Source organism: Poeciliopsis prolifica, unplaced genomic scaffold (genome assembly GCF_027474105.1).
Source record: "Poeciliopsis prolifica strain line A6 unplaced genomic scaffold, Auburn_PproV2 SCAFFOLD014, whole genome shotgun sequence".
Classification (NCBI taxonomy): Eukaryota; Metazoa; Chordata; class Actinopteri; order Cyprinodontiformes; family Poeciliidae; genus Poeciliopsis; species Poeciliopsis prolifica.
In genome coordinates this window covers 10600692-10618918 of record NW_026562389.1, presented here as the reverse complement: position 1 = coordinate 10618918, position 18227 = coordinate 10600692, and the positions used below count along the sequence as shown (strand labels likewise).

The window sequence follows — 18227 nt, the reverse complement described above, 5'->3', positions numbered from 1 at the left end:
ATCCTGAATATTTTTAAACCTAAATCATTGTTGCTTGGTTTGCAGGAATATCTCAACAGTATTCTTCAACATGCCAAGGACTTTAAGGAATACCACCGCTCGGTGTCCGGGAAAATCCAGAAACTCACCCGAGCCGTCGCCACCTGGCACACAAACACTGAGCGCGAGCAGAAAAAGGAGACGGAGCGGCTGGAGAAGGAGAGGATGAAGAAGCTGCTGGTATGTCTGTGGCTACATCAGCTACAGAAGGACAAAATTATTTTCCTTGAGATTTTGTTAAATGATGTCTTGCCATTCAGTCCGCTGTGTTTCAGCCGGACGATTATTTCTGTCGCACAACGCTCTGACTCCCACCAGTGAGCTGCTGACCAATGCTAAGTGCTGTTAGCAGCTATGAGGAACATGTTTTAAACCGCCGAAAAGAGAGCGCTCACTCTGGGAAATATTATTTAAAACTTTTATCACTTAAAATGACTGACTTTGCTCTCTCTCGGCTTTGGAGTATAATTCTCTCCATTTTTAGCTTTTGCTTAATATCTTCTAGCTGCATTTTGTTGCTATGTGGCCAAAAAGAGTAATAATGTTTAAAAAATAATAAAACATAGATTGTCTAAAAAAATAAGAAGTTTTGTATTAAATTTTTTGGATCAAAAAAATAATTTTTTTAATCTAAAAAAATATGGTACGTTTTTTAAATAAAAAAAGTTGTATGAAAGACAGCTCCTCATTTTAAACTTGCTTTTCAATTTAAAAAAATTCATATGAAATGTTTTATTTCTCACTGAGCGTGTTCTTTGTATTTTAAGCAATGAAGTGTTTCTTAAAAAAAGGAGCCAAATTATTTATTTGTTGCTACAAAAGGTGAAAATTACTGTTACTAATGAAAGGGTTTAGAACAGCCATGAATTGAATCCATTGACAAAGTTCAGGATTTGTCCCCATATGTTTTTTTAACAGTTTTACATGTTTACAGTCAGCGATTAGGAAGTTGTGTCCGTTTTGAGTTTCTGACCGTTTGATGGCTGCACTAGGAGTGAGAAGGTGAACTAATTAGCCTCCTGTCTCCGTCTGTCCAGGAAGAGGATGAGGAAGGCTATCGAAAACTCATTGACCAGAAGAAGGACAAGCGTCTGGCCTACCTGCTGCAGCAGACGGATGAATACGTGGCCAACCTCACGACTCTGGTGTACGAACACAAAGCCGCTCAGGCTGCCAAGGAAAAAAAGAGAAGGAAGACGAAAAAGAAGGTGGGGAGAAGTTTTGGGTTTGTTCTTTTCTCCTGGCAAAACTATAAATACCAAAACCAAAAATATAAATTCTTTTATAGAAAATATTTCTGTAACACTATTAGCCTGTATTTGCAGACAGAACTGAAAGAAGGTGAAAACATGCAGCAAAAGGCACCAAAACTATTTGTCATTAAATAATTTGTTTGTCTTAACCATAATGTTGTGTATGTAAAACATAAATTCAACGTGTGTCATTAATCTTGTTTGTTTTGAGCACACTTTCACTATTAGCAGAGCTCCTTTGTCAGTTCGCACTTTTTCCTGACTTTTAAAATATTTAGCAGTTAGCTTCCCCTAAATTCATTCTTCTGGATAAATTTGAAAGCACAATTGTTTTTGTTTTATGAACTTAGTTTGACATCTACGTTGAAGTTTTGGCTATCAATTGTTGAAACATCTTCAAGTAGCTCAGCATTTACATTAATACTTTTATTTTGAAGTGGGTGAAGATAATTTACACAGCAGCTTTTCTTTTTCATTTCCAGAAGGTGGAAGGAGACGGTGAAGGTACCAGCGCCATTGGACCGGATGGCGAGGTTTGTCGCTGTGTTTGAATGTTGGTGTTTTTCCACCTTTATTATTGGAATTAAAGTTGTGTTTTTTCTGAATTGTTGGTCATGAATTACTGGGCATTTCTATAGAAATGAATATGCAGCTCTGCTCTGCACTTCTGAGCAGAGAGAAAAACATTTTAGTGACTATTGACTCTTTATTTTTCTCTCATCAGTAATAAATCTTTAAAAAAACATGAGTGAACCTGGTGGTCGTTTAGAGCCGAGACCAAAACAAACTCAGAAAAACAGGGAATATTGCATAAATTGGATGAATCTTTTATCCAACTCCAAGGAAGAAACAGATTTTTCTACTTAGTGCTGAAGTCTAAAGTTTCAGTTTCCTGTTTGGCCTGTTTTATCAAACAGTACAGATTAATTGCTTGGTCTTAATCTGTTTACCTTTTTGTCATACGCATCTTTAGAAACAAAAACCTGTCAGAAAGTTTTTGTGAAACTGCGTCGCGTTTGTTTGCTTGTTCTGCTCAAAGCGTCTCGTTGTGTTGCAGCCCATGGATGAGAGCAGCCAGATGAGCGAGCTGCCAGTTAAAGTGATCCAGACGGAGACCGGGAAGGTTCTGCAGGGGACCGATGCCCCCAAGTCCAGCCAGCTGGAGGCTTGGCTGGAGATGAACCCTGGGTGAGAAGCCGTACTGTTACGCTGAATCAGCTGCAGAAACCTTGACGATATTTCACTGAGCTCTGTTTGTGCTTTATCTGCTTGGAGCACATGTTAAAGGGCAGATTTATATGGAAATAAATGGAAAAGTGAACCAGAGCAGGATCACTGTTTCCCCTACTGCTACTGAATTATTTAAATGTTTCAGGTTGTAAAAAAAAAAAAGTTTCTTATGCTGTCTGGAAAAGACTAGCGTTTGATTCTGAGAAATGTTCTAACATGCATTTGAAATAGAAAGTTTTTTTCTTTTCTGACTCACTCTAATCTTGTCCAGAGCAGTCTGTGATTTTTAGCAGACTGTATTTTTGGGTGTGACAGGCAGAGGTTGAAAAGATGAACCGGAGCTTTGATGCGACGCATTCAGCCTTTCTGGGATCTGCTGGAGTATCAGCCTGAATGAAAAGCAGACGCATTTCTTTAGAAAGTTTTCTTTTAAACAGCTTCTTAATGCTCTGTCTGACTTCACTTGGAAAACATCACTGATCCTGAAAATGGCTAAATTTGATGCAGCTTCTCACAGTAGTAACATCCACACCGAAGAGTGTCATATTTTAAGTGTGGTGCATTCACTGATTACGCGCTTGCCAAGCTGAAAATCTGCCAATACCGGTTTCTAGTAGAATTAATTTATCAGACTGACACCAAATTAAATTAAATTAAATTAAATTAACAGTGCAATCCCTTCCTTTAGTTCTCATCACATCTGAAATTCTGTACAACTCATCGACCAAATTCCGTATCAGAGAACAAACTCATGAAGATGCTCTCTCAAAACTAAAAAAAAAAATAGTTACATATTTTCAGGGAGAAGATTGGAACCTCTCTTAAGTTAGAGAATATGCAGATGATATTCAGTTGTACACATAATTCAAACCAAATGAAAAGGTCTAAACTCCACAGTTAGTTAAAGTTCTGAGATGCCGTTTAATGGGTTTTCTTCAATTAAATTAAGATAAAACTGGAATATTTATCTTTGTGCCACCAAAATGCATAAATAAGATAAAAAAGACTCTTAGGAACCATCTGGTTTTACTTTGGATGGAAAGTCTCTGTTTCGTTCTTGTTTTTAATCATCGTGAAGTTCAGCTGCATTGTCTCGCATCCTGAACAGGGAATAATTATTCATCCTTTTATTCCAAAACAATTGGAATATTGCAATGAATTATGCAAAAGTCTTATCAAAACCTCTTGAGAGCAGTTGCAGAGTAATCAACTTACTGCTGCCAGGCTTCTGGTCAATTTGAGAGTCAGTTATTAACTTGAAGAGCCGTTCAGGGACAGACGCAGGCGGTATCAGAACGTTTCTGCAGGCAGACGGACACGGCAGATCCCTGGTGTTCTGCTGACGTTCTGCTGATGGTTCCTCATCAGACAGTGAAGAAACGAGGAGACAGAGCGTTCTGTTCGTGGCCTCCAGAATCTAGATTACTCTTCCTTTTGATTTAAAATACATTTCAAATCTGCTGTTTATTTACTTGTGTTTTTATTAGGGGTGCACCAATGAACCACCTGATTACTTTCGTTTTGGGTGAGCAGCTGATACATCAAGATGAAACCGATCTTAACTCTGATTTTTCTGTAGAATAATGCAAACCAGATGTGAAATGTTGAGTTGTTACAGACTCTGAGACAAAGCTCATGTTTGAGATGTCAAAAAAACTTTTAAATGATTCAGTATTTAAATGTCTAGATTGACATAAAATCTACTGGAAACGTTAAAAAAGTATGTTTGTCGGAACCTGACGATCTATCGTACTGGCAGCCTTCGATTCTGACCTCAATGCAGATTGAAATGAAAAACCAAACCAAGCGGTGTGCAGTCGTTCCTCAAGATGTTTCTGCTTCTGCCTGTTCTCTGAAATCTTCCCTGATGATGGAAACTTCCTGTGTCTGTTTTTGTTCTGACCAGGTATGAAGTCGCTCCACGTTCAGACAGCGAGGAAAGCGGCTCAGAGTTCGAGGAAGAGGTCAGTGACCTTCATCAGTATCACGTTCCATCCTCAGTTCTTTGAATCAGCTGCCTGCTGTTTGAACCAGTTGCTCCACCAGGGGGCGGTAGCTGCAAGCTTTATGTCCACAGTTTTAATTCTTAGCCTTTGATACATTTGGACTCTTTCTTTAATGATCTGCTTTCAATTTGGCCTTATCAGGACGAAGAGGAAATGGGCAAGGCGGAAACGGAGGAGAAAAAGAAAATTGATCCCAACAAAGAGGCTGAGAACGACGCCAAGAACGTCATCGAGTACTGAATTTGTTTTTCATTATCTCACATATTACATTTTAGCTCTGAGAACACGAGTCCGACGCAGGCATAACGAAGTTAAAGACGTGTCAGACGGGAGCAAAAGCACTTCAGCTGTTCTCTTCCTCTGCACACGTTCAGGTCGGCCAAACAAGACGTGGACGATGAGTACAGCGTCCCCACTGGGCAGACCAGCTCCCAGTCGTACTACGGCGTGGCGCACGCCGTCATCGAGAAGGTGGAGAAGCAGTCGTCTCTGCTGATCAACGGCATGCTCAAACAGTACCAGGTAAACATGCTCGCATCAAACCGCCTCCTACGTTTGAAATGCTGCGAACCAATCCACTTTTTTCACTTCCAGGGCTGATCTCTGAGGTTTACTAGGTTTCTATCCACCACAAATCTGCAATAAACTGCCAGAAAACTGCAAAACAGCTGAAACACTGAGTTCCTTTAAATCCAGACTAAAATCCCACCTGGTTAGAGTTTAGAGCTTTTGAACCATATTAAAGAAAACATTGAAAACATATTTGATGTGTATGATTCTGGTGAAGTTTTAATTTTGGTTTTAAATTAATTTTCCTATCAGACTCCTTTCAACTTCATCCGCAGTCATTTTTGCTCTTATTTACTGTTTAATGTTGCATATTTTCCTGTTAAGTCGCTACGCCAGTGTAGAAAAGCAGTTTGAAGTCTTTTTATGGACTCGTACATTGTCTTGGCAGTAATCAGTCAGAAAGACAGTTGTTTAACAGAAAAAACACACACTGGTGACAATAATGGAGTCGCCATTTTCTGCTCATTAAGATGGATTTTAAAAGCCTATTGGAGTAACAATAATTGTCTTGTTTCCATAAGTGAGAGAGTTAGCTGTAATTTAAAATTCATTCAGCGCACACAGTGCAGCATGCGTTTATATTAGAGCATCTGATTTTAGTTTAAATTCAGCAATTTGGTCAAATAGAGATTTCATGCTGAAAAAAAAATTAACTTTTATAACCCACAGGTTGTAATTTTTCAGCTCTGAATTACAAAAGTTAAAATTTGTAGATTTTCCAACCCAAACTTCAAATTTCCCAAAAATTACTGCTTTTAGAAGTGATTTATTTGATGTTGATTTTTCACTCCCTGAACAAACTGAAGGAAAATACATGATGATCTTAACAGAAGTCTGAGCTGCATAGTTTCTGTTTAACTTTAATATCCAAGCATTTAGGATTCAAACTAGACCTGCAGACTAAACCTGTTAGCCTTTTGCTGGAGTCCTGCTGGGAGGACGGATACGATCAGATAATAACTTCCACTGCTGCAAACACAATTCAGTCCCACACACATCATCAGTTTTAGAAGCATAAATTAACCACTTATGGGCCGAGAGAAGCAGCTTCATCGTCCATCACTGATGTTAGCTGATGCAGGTTTGCATCAAATTATGGGTGTTCCAGGAATGATGGGTTCACAAAGTTCTGTCCTGAAAATAAAAATGAAATTATTTATTGTATATTATTAAAATGATCAGTTAATTAAAATGAATGCATTAAAGTCCTGGCTATAGTAATTTGTGATGCCCGAATCTTTTTGTTGAATTTTGATGCCAGAGATAAGCTGGACAGATACTTTAAAAATCTGATTTAGTTTTTATTCTCCATCTTAGATTCAGCTTTGAACTTAAACATAAAGTTAGGTGAAGTTTTAATGCTTATAGTCACATTATCTTCTCGTTCTATGTTTGAGTCAGAGGTATGAACCTGCAGCTTATTTCTGTCTGTTACGGTTCATCTGTTTTCTTGCTAATCAGCTTTTCTGTGTTATAGCCTCTAGAAATTTAAATTAAAATTTTAAGAGCTCAAACAACACCTGGAAATCTGTATTTTTCAGCAAAAAGCTGCTCAGCGCAACTCTAACAGGAACAGGAAGGAAGTAATCTGCTGGAGATGTTTACTTTTAATAGAAGTTAAGCAGCATCCAGATCATTTGTTTAGGAATAATGGCATCTTGATAATCCTCCTATTCTTAATTAGCATATAAATTATGTGAAGCTGGCTGGCTGTAGCCTAGTTTTGTTGTTGTTTGCATCCATTAGCGTAATGTTTTGCAGCTTAGTCAGACATCTGGATCCTTCTGGAGCCATTTAAGCCGATGCCCATCTTGTCCTGCGTGTCTGTAAATGAGCTTTTACCTGTTGGAGGCAGTCAGACATGACCAAGCAGATCGGCTGTGATCCAAGTTTCACTGAGCCGCAGATTGCTGAGATGGAGGACGAACGACTAAATTGGGAGCAGCTCACATCGTTTTTCCTTCAGCATCCAGTTGTCTCTCTGCACACCCCCCTAATTTACCGTTTGGTTGGTTTTATATGAGCATTGCTGCTGCTGCTCCTTAGGGATTCTCCAATAATTGGATCACTTGTTTCCACTTCCAGCATCAGTCTGCATAACAAACCTGGAGAATTTACAGAGGTAGTAATATTTCTATTGTTCATTTGTGTTAATATAAGAGCTGCCTGCTCTGGGAGAAGGAGACATTGGTGACAGACGTGCTGATCAGAGACACAAGGATTATAATTGGACCTCCACTCTGCCGCCGCTGGCCTCCTTCTTGTTCCGTTTCAACATCCTGCCTTTTGCTCATTGTTATTTTGCAGCTTGCCGTTACTTTTCCACCTGCTTTATTTGCTGCAGTTCTGAAACGCAGCAAGATGGAAAAGCAAACACAGCGAGCTGACCAGGAAAATCTGGTTTGGGTTAGAAAAACTGACATTCAGATTTTATTTATTTCAATTCTGTTGTTTTTGCTTCAAACTGTCACCATAAAGAATTCACTTTTTTAATCTTATTACGCATTCACACCTCCACAAACCTATCAGACCTTCCAGTCAAACATACTAGAGTTGAATTACAGAGGATTAAACAGAACCGGTGTGTGGTTTCATCTGCAGTGTGTCATTTTCTGCGACAGAAACTATGCAGCTCTGCGTGTCGACGCCTGAAATGTTTTTTTGTTTGTATCTTTTTAAGATCCAGGGTCTGGAGTGGATGGTGTCCCTCTACAACAACGACCTGAACGGCATCCTGGCTGATGAAATGGGCCTGGGGAAGACCATCCAGACCATCGCCCTCATCACCTACCTGATGGAGCACAAGAGGCTCAACGGCCCCTATCTCATCATCGTTCCTCTCTCGTAAGAACTCCTCGCTGTGCTGCTACTGCAGATACACAGCAGTACAGAATGCAGGATGTTTTATTGGGTGGATCATTGTGTCACAATTTTATACAAATAAAAATCTAGACCTGAAAGGGGGAAGTGATGCTTTCAGCAGGGAAAACTTTGATTCTCTGCTGAATCAAAGGGAGCAGAGGTCGCGCTCGACTTTTATCTGTCATTCTGACCAACAGCATTAAAACTATCTTTACCTGCCAAATTATATTCATATCATATAATCATAAATAGGTTATTTTCATGTGGTTTAGTTAAGATTAACTGTGAATAAAGATCCCATCACACATAAAGCAGAAGAACAAACCTACATTTTTGTTTGTAGTGACAAAAACCACTGACTTATAATAAATAAAACGACTCCACTTGAATTAGCAGCTCTTCACCCGCTGGGGTCTGAACACGCAGTGCCTCACAAATTCCTCCTGGTCGCATCTGGAGAGAAATCGGCGCTAATTCATTAATCAGTCGGATCTGTCTGATCCAAACCGATCGGTTCAGCTCCCCGAGTTTTTTACCCTGCGCGGTTTTCGATGCGCGCTTTTACAAGGATTTGTTTGCATGGTTTCACTTCCCCGAAATGGACAAATGTTACGTCTGCTGCACTTCTGAGAGCTGCTCTCCGTCTGAGCGCGGGAGGGTAATGTCTTCCAGCTCCATTTGTTAAAACCGCTGGATGAGTTAAGTTTAGTTCTTTGCAGTGGCGGACCCGCGTCCGCACTGCGTACGTTACGGTCTAATTAACTTCTGCACCGTCATTTATTTCTTCAAGATAAACTGTTTAGACTGTAAATGGATAAGCTGCTTTCTCTTTAGTTTCTCTGTTCTGTACTGGAGACGAGAATTAAAGGCATCATTTCAACCAAAGGTTTGGGATGCGCTTATTAACCAGTCGCTCCAGAGCGTCCGGTCCATAACTCTTCAACACGCTGTCAGCTCTCGGTCAGAAACACGCATTTAGTTCTCATGACAGGATATTCAGAAAGGATTTGTTATTGATTGATTTTAGTTGCCTCTACGATTAACTCGATGAATTACAACCTGTCAAAATGACCGACGGTCTTTGCATTGTCCCATCATTTAAAAAAAAAAAAACGGTCATAAAATATTCCGTTAACGTGACTCTGGGAGGGAGAGCTTAATTTTTTAAATAAAAACTTTTGTTAGAAATGTCTTAATGTGAGTTGAAATCCTCCGACCATCTTGCAGGATTTCTTCTGTCTACCATTTTCTCTGAACCGTGGTTAAAATCGCAGATCCTCTCTGCGGTAATCTTCGAGTACCTCTCCACTCTCCCTCCTGTATCTTTGCACATGATGGGTTCAAAGTGGCTCTTAAAGTAATTCAAGCTGCTGCCTTTGAAGAGACACTTTGAGTGCTCCGGGTTCGCACCATCCAGTGATGAAAGTTAAAGCTGCAACATTTCATTTACTCTTTTCCAGGACTTTGTCCAACTGGGTTTATGAACTTGACAAATGGGCTCCTTCTGTGGTCAAAATTGCTTACAAGGTAAAATCAAATCTATTGTTTTATTTCACCTGAGCTGTTTTTCTTTTGTGTTTTTTTTTTTGGCTAACTTTATTTTTTTTCTATTTTTTCCATGTAAGGGAACTCCTGGTCTGCGTCGGGGTCTCGTCCCTCAGCTCCGCAGCGGCAAGTTTAACGTCCTCATAACGACGTACGAGTACATAATCAAGGACAAACACATCCTGGCGAAGGTAAGAGAGATCAAAGATGCCAACGGGACGCATCTTTGATCCGGGACGCTCTGAACTTGTCTAAAAAAACACTCTCTGGTTCTGCTTAAAAAGAAATCTCTTACATTCAGTTGTTTTTCTTTGATTTATATTTGTGTTCAACTTTGCAAGATAAATCCTGAATAAAATAATGAGCTTTGCAGCATTAAGAAAACTTAAAAGCATCAGTCTCTTTTTGCAATACTTAGCTTTTGGGTTCAGTCAGAGCTTTGATGTCCCTCAGAATGAGAGCAGGCAGTTTTGATGGATGGAAATCATCGAAACATTTACATCTTAAAAAAGGTGCATCTAAAAAGATTGGAAAATTATAAAAAATTAATTCATTCTACAAATGTATTAACGTTAAATAGGATAGATTTCAAGCATTTATTTCTGATCACTTTTCCTTACAGCTACTGCAAACCCCATTAGTAAAAATAAAAAGTAAAAATAACTGATACAAAAACAGTATTTTATGCTTTCAGTCGTCAACGGAGGAGAATCCTGACTTCATTCATTGACATTGTTAAAAAAGGTCAATACTAAAGAAACTGGTTGTATTCAAATTATTTTATCTTAGCTAAAATGTTTAGTGGAAGGAAAAAGTGTGGTGCAAAACTCGAGAGGGATTATAGCAGTCTTGAGGTTTCTGCAGAGTTCTTTAATTGTTAGGAATTTAATTTAGCACAGACAATAAGTGAAGAAAGGCCTGGTTGACTCAAAGGAAAGACAACCAAGGAGGAACAATGGAAGAGATTTATTAAATGGAGAAACTGACATTCTTGAATCAAAATGGATACGATGTAGAAACCCCAATGTGAGGGATGCAATGTGTGAGAACATCTTTTATGTTCCACCCATGTTTATTTTCTGTTGGGGAGAAAAAGACAAAGCAGTATATTATGTTTTTCAGCGAATTGTCTGGAGAACATGGTATTTATTCGCTAAGGCAAAGAACTTGCGATAAATTTGATGCCATGGGATAATTTAGTATTTTGCCATAAAGTACTTACTGATATTTCCTCTGAGTTTTCTTCACCGCTGCTGTTTTTGAGCTTTTTAACGACGCTGCAGTTCTGACTCCGCCGCCGGCGTTTTCTTCCACCCAGATCCGCTGGAAGTACATGATCGTGGACGAGGGCCACCGCATGAAGAACCACCACTGTAAGCTGACGCAGGTGCTGAACACCCACTACGTGGCTCCGCGCCGCCTGCTGCTCACCGGGACGCCGCTGCAGAACAAGCTGCCGGAGCTCTGGGCCTTGCTCAACTTCCTGCTGCCCACCATCTTTAAAAGCTGCAGCACCTTTGAGCAGTGGTTCAACGCGCCGTTCGCCATGACTGGAGAGAGGGTAACTGGTTAAACTGCTGCTCTTCTGTTAGCCTATTCTTAGTGGCTTAGAAAAACCTTAAAACTGGGTTTAAATGAACAGTTTTCTTTTAAAACGTGTAGCAAAACTTATTATTCTTCTATTTAGGAAGTATAACTGCCGGGCCGGTCTCTGAGGTTCTGCCTCTCGTCTGTTTCAGGTCGACCTTAACGAGGAAGAGACCATCCTGATCATCCGCCGTCTGCATAAGGTGCTGCGCCCGTTTCTGCTCCGCAGGCTGAAGAAGGAGGTGGAGTCTCAGCTGCCCGAGAAAGTGAGACGTTTACTTTGACTCTTGCTGTTATGACTCTGTTTACGACATGCAAAGTGTTGACTGCTGCTCGACTTTTAACCTGTCAGGATGACACCGCTGTCCTCATGGACCAGTTAAGGCTATTAAATCTCTGACGTGTAGAGATGATGCAGTCCACCGACCAGAGCTCAGAATCCCCAAACTTTCATTTTATTATTTTTTTTATTGGTAAATATAAAGTTATTGAAACGAATGTTCAATAATTTCACTGAACTTCAATCTGGAACCACACGGCATTCTGGGTGATGTAGGCAGAGCAAGAGCTAATTAAGCTGCTAGTTTGGCAGTTTGACAGATATTTAAAATAAAAAAACAATCAATAATTATCTACTTGTATTGATCTGAAACACTTAAACGGTTTTCCAGCCCCGTTTGAAGTCGTTTCTCAAACTCCCTTTAGACACCATTGACTTTACAATGTTTGTGTTCCTCGTCTTTGAAGCTGCTGAAAAACACCTTTTGAAATCTGCAGAAAATATTTTCAACAGAGAAACTTCATGACTGTTTTCCTCCTCTTCTTTAAGGTGACGAAATGTTTTGTTGTGCCACTGCAAGCGATCCCCTGCTTCCCTCAGAGTTGTTAATTTTTATCTTTTCTGAATCACATTTGAGTCTCTGCCCAGCTGTCTCTGAGATGGACTTTCTCTTTAAATCACATTGTCTTTCCTGACCTTTTAGTGACACTTTTCCACTTCATGGGGAAACTAAAGCTGTCAGCCTCTAGCTGCTGATATGTGCAACTTGTCAGCTGCAGCTGTTAATTATCAACAGTGATGGGGTCACCATGTCAGGAATGTGCAGTTTGAGGAAAATTTGGGCTTCAGAGTGAACTAACTGCCATATGAAGTTGTCAAAAATAATTGTTTTGGTTCCTTCCATTCATTCACTTTGTGTTCACTGTTTTCTCTCTGCGCCGTTGAGACAGAAAGTCTCCACTGATTATCCCTCCTGTTTCGCACTCGTCAGGTGGAATACGTCATAAAATGCGACATGTCTGCGATCCAGAGGGTGCTCTACCGCCACATGCAGAAAGGCATCCTGCTGACCGACGGCTCGGAGAAAGACAAGAAGGTGACTTTCATCCTCATAATGGCGCTTTCCTGCTGTTTTTACGTCAAAGGAACCGCTTCTGGACATTTTTCAGCCTGACGTGCATTTTGATAAAATACAAAATAAATATCAGAAGTTCATTCAAAGTTTAGGTCGTAACTCAACTGCTGGTTATTGTCATTGTTAGTTTAGCTAAATTCACAACATAACAATATTAAATTTTCTTCAGGGCAAAGGCGGAGCTAAGACTCTGATGAACACCATCATGCAGCTGAAGAAGATCTGCAACCATCCATACATGTTCCAGCACATAGAGGTGAGCTCTGCTGACAGGAAGACATGTTTTCTGATGTTTCATGACTTCAACTCCTTTATAGCCATTTCAGTTTTTCTCCCAGTAGGGTCTGCTCACTGGGTTACCGCAGGTTTTTGAGGTCTTAGAAGTCGGAGTTGTGTATTTTTGTCGTCAGATTCTCGTTAAAACATCATTATCTCCCATTGTGAACATTTTGATTTATTATCTTTGTTCATTGTTTAGATCAAGATAAACCAAAATGCTTTGAGGCGTATTTTCAAAGCTCTTCTCAGATACTTTTTTATTTTTAAGACTTCACACCTTTCCTAATAAAAATCTGACATTTTCTTTGATTCAGGAGTCTTTTGCTGAGCACTTGGGTTACCCGAATGGCATCATCAATGGGTAAGTTACACATAAAAGGGCCCTTCTTCTCCACAGCATCTCAGCTCATTTCATCATCTCACTTAAAAAGCATTGAATGTGAAAGAAGACGGCTCAATCAGGCATAAGAGTGAAAATGTAGCCGGACTTTCAGAACTTTTCAGAGTTTAAACAAGTTTTGGTTGGATTGACCAGACATATTCTACAGTACGGCTCAGGGTTTTGTTTTAATTAATTATGTTTTTATATTATTATCTTTAATGAACCTTTATTTAACCAGTTTGCTAAAAACCAAACACAGACAGACTGTTTGTTTCATTTGCATAGTAGCTGTATTGTCATTACGTTTCTCCAAAATGTGGCTCCAAAGGACTAATAATGCGCCTGCGCCACCACATTTCTTCTTTGTTTTATTTTACAAAGAAACAGCAGCTGAGCAGGTAGATCGTTTTTAACGCCATGGTCTCCTTCAGGCATGATCTGTACAGAGCTTCTGGGAAGTTTGAGCTCCTTGATCGGATCCTGCCAAAGCTGCATGCCACTGGACACAGAGTCCTGCTGTTCTGCCAGATGACGTCTCTGATGACAATCATGGAGGATTACTTCAGCTATCGCAACTTCCAGTATCTGCGCCTGGATGGTAAGATCACGGATACCTGCCAAGATGGCTGTCAGCTAGAAGGAACTGTCTCAAACATCAATAAACTTTCAATTGTAATGAACATTTATCGCATAAACGGGGAGACATTTTAAATATCCAGAATAAATAACCCAAATCTTTAAAGGAATAACAAGATCCTTGTTTTCAGGAACCACCAAATCCGAGGACCGAGCTGCACTCCTAAAGAAATTTAACGAGGAAGGGTCTCAGTACTTCATCTTCCTCCTCAGTACCAGAGCCGGTGGGCTGGGGCTCAACCTGCAGGCCGCCGACACGGTCGTCATCTTTGACAGCGACTGGAACCCGCACCAGGTCCGTCCATCTGAACATAATCATGTTAACATGTAAAGCAGTTGTTTTAAAGCCATTAACCATTTGGTTCTGACTTTATAGTCTGCGCAAAGTCATGGTTTCGCTTTTGACATTGTTTCCTATCATTGACTTTATAAAAAAACTTTTACTCTCTCAATGATTTTGTGTCAACAGGAAGCTATGACTTAATATGGTTGTTAGAAATCGATTCATAAATTTATAACCAAACCGTTTTCTTTCATTCTTTATAACTTTTAGCCTTATTGCTCACCTAATCATCCATTTGTAGGATTAAAACATCTGTGTTTTATTTGAAGGAAATACATTCTCATGGTGTCTGAAGCTTTTCCACTCATTGTTTTTCACACCAGTCCTATTTAGTCTGCATTAATCAAACTCTGGTCCTTTTGCTTTGGGCTCTGGTTCGTTTGTGGAGGTGAGAATGTATAATCATCAGAAAAGCAAACTGTGGTTTTTCTACAAACCTCGGTTCAGGTGCAGTTTGAATGAACATGTGAACCGAAGACCTATTCAAAAGCAGGAAGTGGACTACAGAGAAGGGCATTCTGGGTAAATAAAACCAAAACAAATGTGCAACTAGCTATAGTGGGAAAAATGGTTCATGGTTTTTCTATCAAAAACAAAAGAGAAATCCTACAGCCACTAAAGTCTGATGCCATTACATTTTATAACATCACACATTGTTTTTGTCACAGGCTTTATGTTGTTCTCTCATGTTCCATGTTTCCTTCTCAGCCACCTTTTGGATTCGCAGCGCAACAGAGATGCATGCAATACCTTTAATTCCTATTAATGACATTTTCTCCTGTAACTGCAGGACCTGCAGGCCCAGGATCGGGCTCACCGCATCGGGCAGCAGAACGAGGTCCGCGTTCTGCGCCTCTGCACCGTCAACAGCGTGGAAGAGAAGATCCTGGCTGCTGCCAAATACAAACTGAACGTGGATCAGAAAGTCATCCAGGCCGGCATGTTCGACCAGAAATCCTCCAGCCACGAGCGTCGCGCCTTCCTGCAGGCCATTTTAGAGCACGAGGAGCAGAACGAGGTAGGAAAGCTGCATTTTGATGCTCTTCATCATTCAGACACGACCCTCCGGAGCGAGTACCTCATTTAAGTTCTGGAGTTGTAAGAAAAGTAAATGGCTGATTGTTCCACTTGAGGTAAATTATGTGTTATGCATTTGGAAAATTTTAATTAAGTCCTTGTCGGCTCAATGAGGGCGTCTCTTTGATGTGCAAACAATTTGCCCTTCAGTCTTTTTTTTATAGCCTTCTAATCCAACCTTAGCTGTTTATTTCCTACTTGAAATCTGAACAGCACACTTGAGTTTTTCTCTGTCTGGCAATAAATATGTTTTAATCCTGAATGGGTGACGCAGAGCGTCCTGATGACCATGTCTTCTGCTTTGTTTCAGGATGAAGACGAGGTCCCTGATGATGAAACGCTCAACCAGATGATAGCGCGTAATGAAGACGAATTCGATCTGTTCATGGTGAGAAACTCATTTACATTTACTGAACCTTCTGAAGGTCTTTCTGAAACACTGATGATCTGTCAGCGCCAGAAACATTGAATCATTTCTATACACACTGCACAGAGACATCAGTTTGCATGAAAACAACCTGATTGCTGCAAACGTCTCTGGAATTTGGCATTTTGGTTTGTTTCTGTGTCGACCAGGCCCACCAGGTCGCCTCTGCATGTTTTCAGTTAACAGTAGTTACTCTGCTGTTACCAACTCAGCAACATTTCAGAACAAAAAAAAGACAGTTATCCAGAAAACTGCCATTTTTATACTCCTATTTATGTGATTTATTAACATGACTTAACCTTTTTCCCTAATAAATACAATCAAATGTAAAATAAAGTGAAAAAACATCAATCTGACCTGCAATATCTTTTCACACCCTGGTTCTTTTGTTATTTTCCAAAAAACTCTCATATTCTGAGCTGCTGTTGCGCCGCTGTCTGTTGTCCTGCAGCGCATGGACATGGACCGTCGGCGCGAGGACGCCCGGAACCCGAAGCGTAAGCCTCGTCTGATGGAAGAAGACGAGCTGCCGTCGTGGATCATCAAGGACGACGCCGAGGTGGAGAGGCTCACCTACGAGGAAGAGGAGGAGAAGATGTTTGGCCGAGGGTCGCGCTGCCGGCGAGACGTGGACTACAGCGACACGCTGACCGAGAAACAGTGGCTGAGAGTAAGAACTTTCTGTCATTTACGATTTATCCAACAAAACCTGCAAACATTGGATTAATTAAACCGAATGTTAATAAAAAAAATCACAGTTAAAAGCTCAAAATGGCTGACAAACTGGAACATAAATATAAAGTGAAACGCAGACAAAGCTGCTCACATTTCCCTACTTAGTAATATATGTTTCTAAATAATAACAATAATCGTTTAAATCAGCTTTTATGATTTTACTGAAGGCTTCTCTATCATTACAGCAGATGATTTGACAATTTAATGCATGGTATTTATAGCAAACTACAGCTTTTTCCCTCTAACTTGAACACAGCTGTTATAAATTTAGGATTAGTGTTGCAAAAAAAAAACAAAATATCTTTGTTTTGATGCCTTTATTTGGCTGTTACTGTATTTATTTGAATATTTTTAATAATTCACAGAGGGACAACAGAATCCTGTTTTTAAGGAACACTAAATATTTTATTTTGCTATAAATATTTTATTTTTATGGCAGTTTAATTTTAAATGTATTCATTGGAGAAATCTTTTGTTTCCTGTTAATTATGTGAATCAATTACAATAGTCATTGTGAGGCAGAGGGGACAGAAAGTGTCTTCCTCCATTTTGATTCACATTCACTTATAAGCACACACACACACACACACACACACACACACACACACACACACACACACACACACACACACACACACACACACGCACACACACACACACGCGCACACACACCCCCCCCCACACACACACACACACACACACACACACACACACAGAGAGAGAGAGAGAGAGAGACTTGATTTCTGTGCTGCTGGTTTTAAATGGTCTCTGATTTACAGAAAAACAAGGGAATGTCAAGTTGTTTCTTTTTTTTCTGCTTCAGTTTTGCTTCTGACGCTTAGTTGGCAGAAACTGCTTTTTAAAAATACTGCATCCCTTTACATTCTCCACTTGTAAATGTATACTGATGCTATTTATTGCTTTCATATTATATAATTATAATGTTTGAACAGAAGTAGAAGTTTTGCTTTGTGGGACGCTGGTGACAAATAAGCACTTTTCCTCTGGAGAAACACCAAAACCTCAGCAAATCAATTTTATTGAGTTGCTCAGACGCTTCAGGGAAAAGCGGAATTAGAACAAAGACACTTTCGGGCCAAGGTGACAGGATGTTGAGACCAGTGTAAGCTGTGGCTCAAACACACGCTCATTAGAGGAAGAAAAATGTGGGCCGACATGCTGGCGGCGTGATGCAGAGGAACGAAAACCACCAGACAAGGTGACACGCAAACAAGAAGATCTGGGTTTGAGGAGCAGATTTAACTCCACGTCTAAAAAACAGGGAAAAAATGCTCTTTTCTGACAAGTTAAAGTGTATAGAACACTGATAGACATGTAAATAACTAAAACATTTATAGTTTCATGGAGGGAAATTATAGCTGGTTGATTCGACTAAAAAAAGTATCATGATTTAATCGATAATTATTAAATGATTTGTGTTTCAAATGTCTGAAATACTGATAAACTAGTTGTGTGACCGAGGTTCATCATGGTAAAAAATTTGCTGGCCGATACATTGTCCCAGAAATGATCTTGATAAACTATAATGTTGTTTTGAGACTATTTTTAAGTAATAAAATGGCAGGAATGGCAAAATGATGCAAGTTTATTAATCTCAAAGATTAATAAACTTCATGCTAATGACTATTTAACACTGTCTTCCAGTTCCACAGTTAAATGTTCATCAGAATTGAAACTTTATTGATTTTGAGAACGTGTTGTTGATTTGTTATTATGCCATTCTTACCATCATCAACAGCAACATCATCATTTATCACAATAGCCTCCTTATTATCCAGCATCATTTGTTACCATTATTGTACTTACTGAGGCTAAGTGAC

At 39.8% G+C, this 18227-nt stretch overlaps 1 protein-coding gene across 1 annotated transcript in view; it reads left to right on the top strand.

Moving 5' to 3' along the window:
* The window catches only part of smarca2 (SWI/SNF related, matrix associated, actin dependent regulator of chromatin, subfamily a, member 2), a 34458-nt gene that overhangs the window by 7930 nt on the left and 8301 nt on the right, over window positions 1-18227 (top strand). The window contains exons 9-28 of the mRNA XM_055039063.1: window positions 46-219; window positions 1077-1247; window positions 1775-1825; window positions 2350-2480; window positions 4429-4486; window positions 4670-4761; window positions 4903-5050; window positions 7779-7942; window positions 9421-9487; window positions 9586-9696; window positions 10824-11066; window positions 11245-11358; window positions 12364-12468; window positions 12677-12763; window positions 13101-13147; window positions 13600-13766; window positions 13936-14099; window positions 14938-15165; window positions 15535-15612; window positions 16103-16321. Of these exons, the coding sequence (XP_054895038.1) occupies window positions 46-219; window positions 1077-1247; window positions 1775-1825; window positions 2350-2480; window positions 4429-4486; window positions 4670-4761; window positions 4903-5050; window positions 7779-7942; window positions 9421-9487; window positions 9586-9696; window positions 10824-11066; window positions 11245-11358; window positions 12364-12468; window positions 12677-12763; window positions 13101-13147; window positions 13600-13766; window positions 13936-14099; window positions 14938-15165; window positions 15535-15612; window positions 16103-16321 (2619 nt within the window). The remainder of the gene's footprint in view (window positions 1-45; window positions 220-1076; window positions 1248-1774; window positions 1826-2349; window positions 2481-4428; window positions 4487-4669; window positions 4762-4902; window positions 5051-7778; window positions 7943-9420; window positions 9488-9585; window positions 9697-10823; window positions 11067-11244; window positions 11359-12363; window positions 12469-12676; window positions 12764-13100; window positions 13148-13599; window positions 13767-13935; window positions 14100-14937; window positions 15166-15534; window positions 15613-16102; window positions 16322-18227) is intronic.